The sequence below is a fragment of the Perca flavescens genome, chromosome 15 (assembly GCF_004354835.1).
Source record: "Perca flavescens isolate YP-PL-M2 chromosome 15, PFLA_1.0, whole genome shotgun sequence".
Lineage (NCBI taxonomy): Eukaryota > Metazoa > Chordata > Actinopteri > Perciformes > Percidae > Perca > Perca flavescens.
The window spans coordinates 33,815,983-33,828,336 of NC_041345.1; the positions used below are offsets into that span (position 1 = coordinate 33,815,983).

Sequence of the window (12,354 nt, forward strand, 5' to 3'; positions counted from 1 at the left end):
ACGGCACAGAAATCATTCTTAAAAAAGGAAGATGAGTTCGGAGTTTTGCCGACCGGATACGGCAAAAGTTTAATCTATCAACTAGCTCCGCTACCTTCCTCGTTGCTCTGCCTGGTTGTAGCGCTATCCTATTACGTGCAGAGGAAATTTGAAAGACAACCGTTTATCCCGCCCCTCGGATCGAGCTCCGTCAATGGTGAGTTCCCAGACCCTACATCTGGATGTGGGTCTGGCTTGTCAGGCTAAAGCTTTCCCAGTAATCCATTAAATCTCACTGTAATTCACCTCCACACCAGTGTGTGCGCTGTTCGCGCCCTGCTGGTTTATCTGCCCCTCTTTGTCTTTCTCTATCACTCTGCCCCGCCCCCTACCCCCGCCCTCACTGCTTCCATTTGAAAAATGAAATGAAATGAAAAAGATGACTCCGAGAGTTAGAGCAAAAGCTTCCAAAATATGGGAGTATTTCAGGCCAACTGGTAAAAGAGTTGTCTGTAGACTCTGTCAAACTTCACTTGGAAACACACAGGAGTTGTTCAAGATGTACAGAGCGGTTTCTTTCTCCTCCATATCACCTCCGTGGCTCCGTAAAGATGCGCCCACGGAAAAGGAAAATACAATGAAAGTATATGATTATTAATGAAACGGTGATCTAGTCTGTATACTGTTTATTAACTCTTGATCGTACAATAACTGTATTTAGATGTTAAACAGGCTACTTAGACTTAGCAGTAATGTTTTAAACTTGCAAGTTTAAACGTGAGCAGCACAGAGCGGTGTGTCTGGGCAGCCAGCTGCTTTCAGCGCCATTCATTACAGAGCTAAGCGGGTAAGTTGCTTTATAAAAGTGTATTTTTTGGGTCTTGTAATTTATTACAGGAAGCAGTTTTCTTTACAACTCAGAGACAAATTGTAGCAGGTGATACGAACTGGAGCAAGGCTAAGATTTAAAGAATATGCTTTCATTAAATTAATTTAATTAATTCTTCTCTATAAGGACATATATACGTTAATAGATACCGATCTTAACCGTACACTTTTTTTTTTTCAGACTAACCTCGCCTCATAACGAGGCCGTGACCTATATTTGCTCGGAGCTGTCTGCAAGTCCAGATTTACATGACGCTGATAATGACGCCATTGTGTGTTAAGTATTTTTTACTTTTTCATCTTTCCTTGTTTAATTTTACTGTGACTTATGTTTTTTTTTATTCATACCACTCTCATTTCATTGTTTTCCAGCTGTCTGTAAGACATATTACCAGACAGCAGCAGGAGCTTCAGCTAGAAACAACCAGATGTGACATCGCGGGCAGAAGCTGTGAAGAGCTCAGCTCGGAGTCGGTCGAGAAGAAAAGAGGGTAAGATTAGATCCGTTTGGTTAATGGGAATATTTTTCAGGTGCATTCATAGATGTGTTATGTCCATAAGCAGTATATCACGCAGTACTGATTATCTTTATTGATTGATTTTACAGCTGCTGGAAGCGAGACAGAGTGTGCTGGCTGCGGGTGAGGTGACATTTGGAAGTGCGCCACCATAGACCTACAGGACAACGACCACAGACGTCTGCTAAATGGACCGAATCAGACCGAATGCTGCTGGTTACCTCCAGCTCTGAGCCGGCCATGGGTTAGATGTGGACGGTGCTGCTTCTCGTGAGCGAGAGATATTTGTTGTGTGTGCTGTGTGTCTCCGATGCTTTGGACATAGTTTTTTTCTGATTGAGTTTGTGTTTTGTGTCAATAAAGCTCTATCTTTGAATAAACAGCACGTTCCTGTCAAATCATTTTCCTTAGGATAACAATGACATGAATATACAACATAGCATATATGAAATAAATATATATATATATATATATATATATATATATATATATATAATACATAAATATATATATATATATAATTGTATTATTATTATAATAATAATGGCCCAGGGTGACCAATAGCCTAACCCATGACAGACCTGCCAACCAATCTCGAGAGATTTTTCTTGTTTAAAAGTAGTGGTTTCATCCAATAGTGAGTGAGGAAATTGTCGCTGCTATTCCTATTCTAATTAGATCCATTAACACCTCCGCGGGAGCTCGCCACATACGTCATGGTTCATTTCCGACAATATGTGGCACAGACGAACGTGACGTTCACAGGCTGAACATTGTCGATAACTGCCGAAAATTAGGGGCGTTTACGGGGACGGAAATACCACTTGTCATGCAGTGTTGTAAGCCACCTGTGCATGTTAAAAACGTGTTGTTACAGACAGATAATTTAAGGATAGTACGTTTCTTTTGTAGTGAGGTAACAGTTGATAGTCAGAATAACAGGACGTGATGTACAGGAAGTTCCTTTTTCCTATGGCTTCATAGAGGGAGCACCTTATTTGACAGCTCCTTGCCTCCTCGGTCCTCGGCTGAACCTGAAGTAGTTCTGTCCGTCCTCGGTGAAGGCCGTCTGTATTAGGATCTGCAGCACTGTTTTCCCGCACATTACGTCAATAACAGGACAAATTAATACAAAGAGACATAACTACTTTTATAGGTAGTCTATTTAAGTTTAAACATATTTGACAAGTTAATCAAATGATGACCAAGATCGCAGACCTTACGCTCGCTCACTCACTCGAGCACTTTCTCTCTCTCACCCTCACGCTCTCTGCGCAATGTGCGGCTGTGCGCATAAAGGTTTAAAATGAACAATAATAAACACATTTTGAGTGCTGATCAAGAGTTTTGTTCAAGCAATTTAAGGTTGCGACTATTGTCCCAAATATAGCAGGCTTCATTCAGTGATTGAAACAAATATTAATATTAATTGAAGTTTCACAGTAGCCTATATAGAACCGAGCGAGCTGTGCTGTGGTAAACATGGAGCTTTTCCTTGACATGAAACGGTAAATAATCAAACCAGTGGAAGCAGTGCATTTAACTTTTATTCATGCATATCTATTCAGTCGTAGCATACACTTTAGTAATGTTTCTGTTTAACGTTAAATAAAATGAGGCACACAATTCTGAGAAATGTGACAATAAAGAACTTTTACCCTGAGGTTCATAAAAAATAAAGTGCTTTTAAAAACGAAAAAGGCTACTTACATTCTTGGCGCTTGTATTAAAAAAAAGGAAGAAAAATGCAATTTATTCCATTGTCTTTTTAGTGCACTGTCACCGTTGGGTCTTAGGCCTGAAGGCCTACAGGTTATTTGCCAAAAAACACAAGATGGTCGACATTTGAAGGGGCCAGTGCTGATCTCTTTTTATTTACTATATTCCCGTCGGAGGAAAAGATGCGGAGATTCAGAGCGCACTGAGGATCCGGGGATGGAAAGATATTTCTTTGCCATCTGGGCGACGTGAGGGTATCTCCCAGAGCCCAAAGTTTTCCACCACATGAGAGGATTTTGTTGAGCAGGTATTGGAGACTCTTGTTCATACATCAACATCTCTTTTTGAAGCAGCAGACTGATGTCCTGGTCTGGGCTGTCCGTGCAGTACGTGTCTCCGAAGAGAGTTTTCTCAGCGGGTTGCTGATGATCACGGGGTTGTCCGGCAGCGGCCTCACTGCCTGTGCCTCCTGCCACATTCACTTGTTTCATCTCCTCCAGTATAGCCACCTGCACCTGCCGTCTCTGCTCCTCTTTCAAATGAACGAGGCGATGAAAGCGTGGATCCAGGTAACTCGCTTTGTTAAGCAGCATCAATGCGCCCTTTTCCTCACTATAACGCTTCTCCAGATCTGTGACGATCTTTGTCTTCATCTCTGACAACGCAGGTGGTTCTGGTTCGTCTGGCGTTCGCTTGTTCAGTTGAGCGAGCAGAACATGTATTAAAGGCAGTACAGCCGACGCTGTTGGATATTTGTCAGTTGAAAGTGCTTCTGTTCCCCACTTTAAAGGGTGTAAGGACCTCTTGCACCTGCAATAAATAAGTAAATATAATGCGTTGATATTAGGACAGGTTTGCATTTGTCCAGCTTATTAACATGCACACAAAGTGAATTAGGGTCATCATTCTACCTATTCAAAAAAATATATTAGGACAGTTTTGCATTTGTCCAGCCTATTACGGTCAGTGGTGGAATGTAACGATGCCAATTTTCAGTGCCGCTGCCAATAAAGCACCTACAATCTAAAAAAAGTAATGATTATGAATATGAAAAATATAGCAAAGAGACATGTTAATTGTTTATTAATAAACAAGTGTTTTTCTGTGTCAATGGCTGCATGAAGTTGGCTATGCTGACTCGCGATCATCGCAGTTATTTGTACACTATGCTCACCTTTTCCATCAGGGACCATTCGCTTGTGGTCAGCTCCATTCTTGACAGTTTTTTCTCAAAGATGACAGCAGACACAGCTGCTTGCTGCTCCGCTGCACGGCAGATCATTTCGTATGTGCTGTTCCATCGCGCCGGACAGTCGTTAATCAGCTTCTCAGTTTTCAATCCCAAAAGTTGTTGTTTCTGCAGTCGGCGGAAGATTTGCTGAAATGTGAGGCCGCCACTTTCAGCCTACTAACAGGGATTTCAATGGCTCTGACCCCGAGCCCTTTACGCACAGCCAAGTTTATTGTGTGCGCCACACATGGTATATTTACCGTTTGAAGATGTCTCTCCACTGCATTGACGTAATTAGTGGCATTGTCCGTTGTGATGGCAATCACAGATCCCCTTTCTATGCCAAAAACGTTCGAGATCTCTTGAATGCATTCGCCTACATTCTCTGCAGTGTGGCTTACCTTAAGCTCTTTTGTTTTTAGCACATTGTTAAGCATTTCCCAGTCATCATTAATCCAATGGGCCGTTGCTGTAACATAGGATGCTGTCGCTAGGGATGTCCACCCGTCCGTGGTAAGAGCCACATCTTTGTCTTTGATTGATTCCTGTCTGAGGTGCTGTTATACACTTCTATGATTCTATTGGTGACTGTTCCACGGCTAGGGATATGGTACCTCAGTTCCATTGCTTGACAGAACTCCCTGAAGCCTGCCCCATCCATGACACTGATATCATGTCCTTACAAATGAACGAAATTAATTTTTCCGTTATGGCCTCTTTTGTCGTGTTGCAGACAAAGAGCTTGTGGCAGGCGGTGCAAAATACGTGTCAAGACGTGACTGTTTAGCTGGAGTTCTACACATTATGCTATGCTCTTTGGGTGCACATTTTCAAGATGTGACCTCATGTTGCTAGTGGTCGAATGGTATGCTAACTGTATTTTACATAGCTTGCATACAACTTTATCTCGCGGCTCAACTATTTTACCTCCTACCGACCAAAATCCAAAGTACTTCCAGACATGGCTTTTTAGATTTTGGGGGGTTAAAATCGCTTTCTCTGATGCGGTCGAGTTGGGCTCTGCACTTTCTGCCATCTTCCATGCAAGACAAGTCAACTTTAAGCAGTGACGCTGTGCCAGACAGTGCGACTCCTGTGACCTGTCGCTAGCCCTCAGGCGCGCTAGCGCGCCCACTCGCAAAGCAGACAGCCAGACAGTCTCTGCTACCGCGAGCGTTTTTTTCCACTTTTCTTTTCTTCGAATATTAATTTTCACATTCGAAATTCGTTTTTTAAAAACTATTCGAATATATATTCGAATTTAGAATATTCGTTGACAGCCCTACTTCTCTCCAAACCTATTCAGCCACGTCCAGCCTTGCCAGCTGTCTCAATTGGACCCCCCGTATTCCTGTTTTCAATAAACTGTTTTTTCAACCTTCTCCTGATTCAATGTGTGCATTGTGGGTCCAGTTTAAAACAACAGTCTCAAAGCTCTTATTTCTGCCCCGAGGAGTGAGCATCGAGGAGGGAGCATCGAGGAGCGAGGAGGGATCATTGAGGATTCCTCTGTTCCTCTCTCCTCCCATGATTTCCTCGCGTCCCTCCTGTGTCTCCTCGGTTGGAGGGACTAAGACGCGTGGAAGGGAGGCCAGTGGAGGACTCAAGGAGGCAATTTAAGGGCCATGAGATGCACCTATGTGTACGAATCCTCTCAATCCTTCACATTAAAGTCCTCACACCGGCTTCATCCGTAAGTTAATCACCATAATTACATGTTGATGTTAATATTATATGGTTTGAGTACAGTATGTTTATTTTCATCTACATAAGGATGTATTCCATCTTTGATGCTTGTGTAAATAGTATTTACTGTTTGATTTTCATCTTTTATTACATACATCAACATACTTTTAGGCACCTGTTCATGTTGAGTTATGTCAGTAATCTTTTCTCTACTGATGTATGAGAAATAATGAGCACTTGCAGATACTGAATCCTTTCCTTGGAGAATATATATTGATAAAGGGTAACTAACATAACTACACCTTTTTCTCGAGTTGCGTTCCACTCTCCACACCACTGTCTTCGGACAAAAAGTCACGTCCTGAGCTTGATAATGTTGTAAACATGCAAACAAAATCCATTTAAGATGATGTGACCAAAGATTTTTGATGTAACCAAAGAATTTTGGTCACATCAGTCTATTAGACCCAAATACATGGGGAAATCTAGGTTGAAAAAAAAATGGTAGTTACCCTATATAATTAATAGCATATACTGTAGTTTGTGGATAAGGAGCCTTTTTGAGCAGCATTCTGCTGTCTTTAAATGATTTAGTCTGTGCAGTAAAAGATAAGATTTTGTGTGTACCTGGACAGTGCTGGTTGGTCTGACAGATGCTGGTTTGACGTCCCTCTCCAGGACATGGCTGGCCGCCATGTTTGGGGGAGGGGCTGTCACATCTCCTGAGTGACACCTGAAGCCCCGCCCCACAGGTAACGGGACAGGATGACAACGGAGACCAAGACCCCCAACCTCCGTCCACTGGAAGAGAGACACACAAAGAGACAGAGAGAGTTATCACCTCTATGAGGACACCTTCCTGTGTCCGTCATGGGACTTTATTTCAGTTGAAATGTGTCCCGCTGTGAACGGGAAGAGACAGATAATGTTTAGATCCTGTTTGAATTGAGCCATGAATTACACAGATTATTATGTTTAAATTTATTTAATTTATCAAGTGGAGAAAGTCTCAGTTTGTGGTAAAACTGCTGAAGTATCAGACTGTGAAAATGGGTCATTAGAAACATTTGTCTGCCCAAAGTGTCTAAGAGATGTCTCTTTGAAGCTACGATGTCTGTCTGTCGTATTTCTGTCTAACTGTCTGTCTGTCTCTCTATCTGTCTGTGTGTGTTTGGATGTTTTCTCTTCCCGGCTGATAAAGAATCACATCAGGTAAGATACCGTTACATGTGTTGTGGAAACCTTGATGGTCTGATACCTGGGCAGTGAGGCAGGTGGTTGCAGATGTTTGTCTCGCTGGCGCCACCCTGGCAGCCGGCGCCGGGCGGGCTGGATGAAGGGGCGGGGTTAGAGCAGGAGCGTTGGCGAGACCTGACGGGAGCTCGGCCTTCTGGGATACAGGAAGCAGAACACTCTCCCCAACTGGACCAACCAGTCCAGAAACCGTCCACTGTTAAGAGACGCAGAGAGGCAGAAGTTAATCTTAAAGATTCACTATCTATCTATCTATCTATCTATCTATCTATCTATCTGTCTATCTATCTGTCTGTCTGTCTGTCTGTCTGTCTATCTACCTACCTACCTACCTACCTACCTATCTATCTATATGTCTGTCTGTCTGTCTGTTTATCTATCCATCTTACCAGGACAAGGACTCTGACAGACGCTGCTCTGAGTGCTCGGTCCGTCACAGCGTCGACCTCCATATTTAGGGGCGGGGCTATCACATATTCTGGTCGCCAGCTGCAGCCCCTCCCCACAGGAGACAGAGCACGGCCCGGGCTGAGACCACGCCCCCCAGCTCCCGTCCACTGCAGAGACAGCCAATCAAAACACAGCTTAGGTTTTCACTCACAGACACTTTCCTTTGTTACCTGATCTTCAAATCCAAAGAGATCACTTCATGAAAAGTGGGATTTTCGTCAGTAAGCGGCACTGTAGATTGTCATGGAAGTTCAGGTTTACAACTGTACACACAACACCGAAAACTGCCGTTAATTGTTGGAAATTGACGTGGGCCTTGTTTGGCAGTTGTCCCCGCATGACCCCCCCTCCCTCTAATTCTAGGGGAGGCTTTAACATGTAAATGAAAATGCTGTGAGCTATACAAATGCAAATCAGGGGAGCAGCAGGGGGAGTTTTACCCCAGGTGACATTTTTCTAAAAGGTATTAACTTAATTTTAAGAAAATCTCTGGTATAAATATATCAGGCTTAGTATAGCCTAATTATACACTCTTACATTTTAGCTTGAATAGATTTATTTAATGAAAGTATGCTAGATTAATTACTGTGTATATCATTAGCAATGGCCAATGTTATGTAAAAAACATATGAAGCTTGCAATAACATGTTTGAGGGGGGGCTTGTTTTTGCGATAGACTATGTACTACATTTAACAATTATTTATTAAACACTAATTATTAAATTCAAATAATATATAAAAAAATGATATCTATTCATGTGGCTATGTGCCACATGGCGAGAAAATGTTTGTACCAAATAGTTCAGTTTTTCAGTCTTCATTTTGGCAAAGGTGCAGCTACTTTCTTCTGCTCCTCTGCTGTCTGCATGTCGGAGCTTCGCGGGGGGCGGGTCGACACACACACACACACACACAAAGACACACATTTTAACGATTTACATGTATTTATGTCCACGTGAAGCAAAATGGTACAGGGACACAAATATTACAGATGCAGTGCAATACATACACAAACTCAGGGACCAGGTCTTCACAATATCAAGCTGTGTTGCCCTCTTTTTGGCCTGCAGCCCTCTTACTACCAACCTGTGTGTGTCCTAGGCTACCAAATATGAAAACGAGTAGTCTGCACCTATAGCCCAGCTCTGAGATGGATTTTAGGAGAGGATGGTATTTAACTACCTTGGTGTAGAAAGCCTCCTCCATGCTGGAATCAAAGGTGCAGCCTACCTCCAACATGTCCACCTCCCTGGACTCCTCATTGATAATAACAACATCTGGTGTATTGACCAGGTGTAAGAAAGTACTAGGGTTACTATTGCAGTGCTTAAACATGGTTGGTTTTACCTGAGGATGTTTGTACATTCTTACTAAGGGTGGGAAATGGTTCAATATGTCTTTCACTATGAGGTCTACTATTCTATCATGACGTGCTATGTATATTCCTTTGTAGGCATGGCAGCCATTTAGGATGTGTGACAGTGTTTCAGTGATATGTTCTGAGGTGTGATGCAAGCAATGAGGAACCTGAATTGTTGGAAACCAGATAGAGAGGTGGAGTCTGATAGGGAAGACTTGTAATCTGGCTTTTACTGTAAATGTGAGAATGTCCTCACCAGGGGCGGTTCTACATTGAATGATGCCTGGGCGAGACCCCCTTCGAGCGCCTCCTCCCCCCCTTATGCACACTGAAGAGAATCCAGGTATTTAACTATTGCAATTATAACGAAAACACTTTTTAAGGTGCACAATCTCTACCTCCAACATTGCCAAAAGACAATGAACACAATATAGAATAAATATTCTAAATAGCACAAATCCTTCTTCACACAAATGTGAAGACACACTAAAGAGAATCTAATTATTACACTATAGCACTAAGAACAGAAAACACAAACTAAAACTAAAACATGACCTTTCTGGCCTTCCTTGATGCAAAATCATCAATCATCGTATGAAATCTGCTCCCCTATTGAGTGATTGATATTGATGAGTGAGCTGTTCCTGGGACATGGTGACCTCAGGTATGACTTGATCAACTTTAGTTTGGAAAAGCTCCTCTCTGCTGTATAGGCTACCAACTCCTACTCCTTAAAACTACTAACGCCATGTAATGAGTAAGCAAGAATCAGTGAGAGTTGACACATTAAATACTTCAACAAAGTGCCATTTATTAGTACAATAAAACTATATCCTCCTAATGAATCACAAAACAAGCTCTCTCTCTCTCTCTCTCTCTCTCTCTCTCTCTATATATATATATATATATATATATATATATATATAATCATTTCAAGAGGCCCTGTGCTATAATTTGAGGAGGTCTATCATGAGTTTTTGTCTGCCAATGCAGATAGAAAAGCTACGATTCTTGTTAAGAAAGTTTGCATGATGTGCAACGTCTATCTATGCTACTAATGCAATCATACAGTAAAGCATGCCTACTTCTTTTATTGTTGTAGTGTTATCATCAACAGTTTGTCCACCAATCAGTTTTATCAAGGGCCAAAGGGTTTTAAGGGGAGTTGTGCTTACCGCAGGTTCTACTCTCACTCCCTCATCTCTGTCCCTCTCCTCCTGAGTCTCCTCCTCACCGTGCATATGCCACTGCTGCCGACACCACCACGGGTCCTGCTACTGCCACGAAGGTCCTTCTACTACCGAAAACATGTCTTTTCGCTTTTTTCTTTTATTTGAGCTCCTTGGGTAACTTTGTTTCATTTTGGCGTTTAGACAATTGACATAAAAGAAAGTTTTAGACTTGTCTCTGTGTACTTCCCATTTCTCCTGTCACTTTGTGTTTATCTTTCGCGCCACGGCGCACTGCTACGGACTAGTCCATTTCATTGTGAAAGTAGGGGGTGTTGACCTCTCTCATCAAGCAGGGCACCTGCAGCTGCTGGGGGCGCGGATCTGCCAATTCCCCACACAGTGAAATGATCGATAACAGAAAACCGCTCCTTCAAGTTCTCGTGCCGCCCCCCCATGTGACATGAAAAAATGCTCCCCAGGGCGGTTGCCCAGTTCGCCCGTACCAAAAACTGCCACTGGTCCTCACTGAGTGCAGAGTTGTTGAGGAATGAGTGAGACACAGAGTGATCAGCAAAAGGAAGACATGCAAGTTTCTCCTGAAGTTTCAGTCCGGTCCAGTGTTGTTGTTGTTGATGTTGATGTTGGTGTAAGTCCAGAAGAGCTCGCCGGGCACCTGCAGATGTTAGCAGGTGACTGTGACCACCATATGTGGCTGTTGCCTTGACGACAGTGAGAGGGTCAGTCCACTGAGACCATCACAGTCCCAGAGTCAGACCCACCCACTCCAGTGACACTCCAGTTCAGATACAGAGGTCATTCAGATTTGGCCAGTCCGACCAGACCCCAAAACCAGCAGAGTGGGTATCAAGTTTTCAAATGTTTTTTTGAATCCTAGGAAGTGGGGATCAGACTCCCTGGTGAATGGGACCTTGCGTCTTCTTAGGTCCAGGAAAACGGAGGATCGAGCCAGTTCGCTAACATCTTTGTCATCACTGTTCAGCATGTTCAGAAGATGGGAAATCCACATGCTGGTGTAGATCCACTCTATGTTTGGTACTGCCAGCCCCCCTTCCCACTGGGGGTGAAAGATAATGTCACAGTTGCTGTGTGTGTTGAGTCCAAACCATTTTCACACTAAGCTCACTGTTTTGTTATTCATTTCACTCAGGATTTTCTGCTGGATGTGAGTGTTGGAGAACAGATGTTGCACTTTTGACAGTGCTACCTGTCTGATAGCCTCCAACCAGACAGTGGGCATCTGTCAATCAGGTCCAATCTAGATGTAAACTCGGACAAGATGGTGTTTACTTGCTCCTTCCATTCTCCTGCAATGTTGATTTTGTGTCCAAGGTAGCTGTATGTCTCATGAAGGGAATATACAAGTATGGGTTTCAATGCTGTTGTGAACTCAGGGCATTATCAGTTTTTGAATGATACCATCGATTCCCTCCACTCCTCCTCTCATACAGGACAGCATATTTGTCTCCTTAATCTCCAAACCTGACCATTCCAGAAAGGAATATGTACTGGTGAGCATGTTTGTAATTATACTCTCAACTCTGGAGGCTACCTGAACATCATCAGCATTAACCTGATTCCGCCTGTTAAGACTGAACAGTCACTTCTCATTGTGTCACACCTAAACCCACCTCAAAACCAACGCTGATTGGTCAGTCGTTTGGCGAACGGCTCCAAATTTTCTCTATCTCAAGATGCCAGACTTATCTGCGAGTGGAACACTGGAGCTTGCGAGATCATGACAGTCTCACAAGGCTACTAAGGTATATTAACATCCTACTTTATTCTGAAAAAAAAGGGAAAAAAAGAAAAGATTAACAGCTGGCATAGGAATAAGAAAATTCCAGCCTCTATACCTCTATTGGAAGTAAGAGATGAGAGGACTGATTAAAGGGGCTCCAGGATTGTCACCTCTGCCATTCCAAAATGTTGGACCACTTGTTTTGAGAGGCGAGACATCTAAAATGATTTTACTTTGAATAAAATAATTCAAAATTTGATAATTTTATAAGGTTTTTGATTTTGCTAAGGTTCTCCACTGTCACATGTGGCCACGTCGTTGTGCTAAGGAAATGAGTG

The 12,354-nt window shown here is 42.8% G+C and overlaps 1 protein-coding gene and 1 long non-coding RNA gene across 2 annotated transcripts in view; one reads left to right on the forward strand and one right to left on the reverse strand.

Moving 5' to 3' along the window:
* Positions 1-12,354, reverse strand: part of LOC114570422 (properdin) — a 29,960-nt gene that overhangs the window by 7,132 nt on the left and 10,474 nt on the right. The window contains exons 6-8 of the mRNA XM_028600751.1: positions 7,665-7,832; positions 7,280-7,471; positions 6,649-6,822 (exon numbers count right to left, since the gene is read on the reverse strand). Of these exons, the coding sequence (XP_028456552.1) occupies positions 6,649-6,822; positions 7,280-7,471; positions 7,665-7,832 (534 nt within the window). The remainder of the gene's footprint in view (positions 1-6,648; positions 6,823-7,279; positions 7,472-7,664; positions 7,833-12,354) is intronic.
* On the forward strand, positions 1,111-1,720 carry LOC114570432 (uncharacterized). Its single transcript, XR_003694508.1, has 3 exons — positions 1,111-1,143; positions 1,240-1,358; positions 1,475-1,720. It is a non-coding gene; the product is annotated as an uncharacterized LOC114570432 (long non-coding RNA).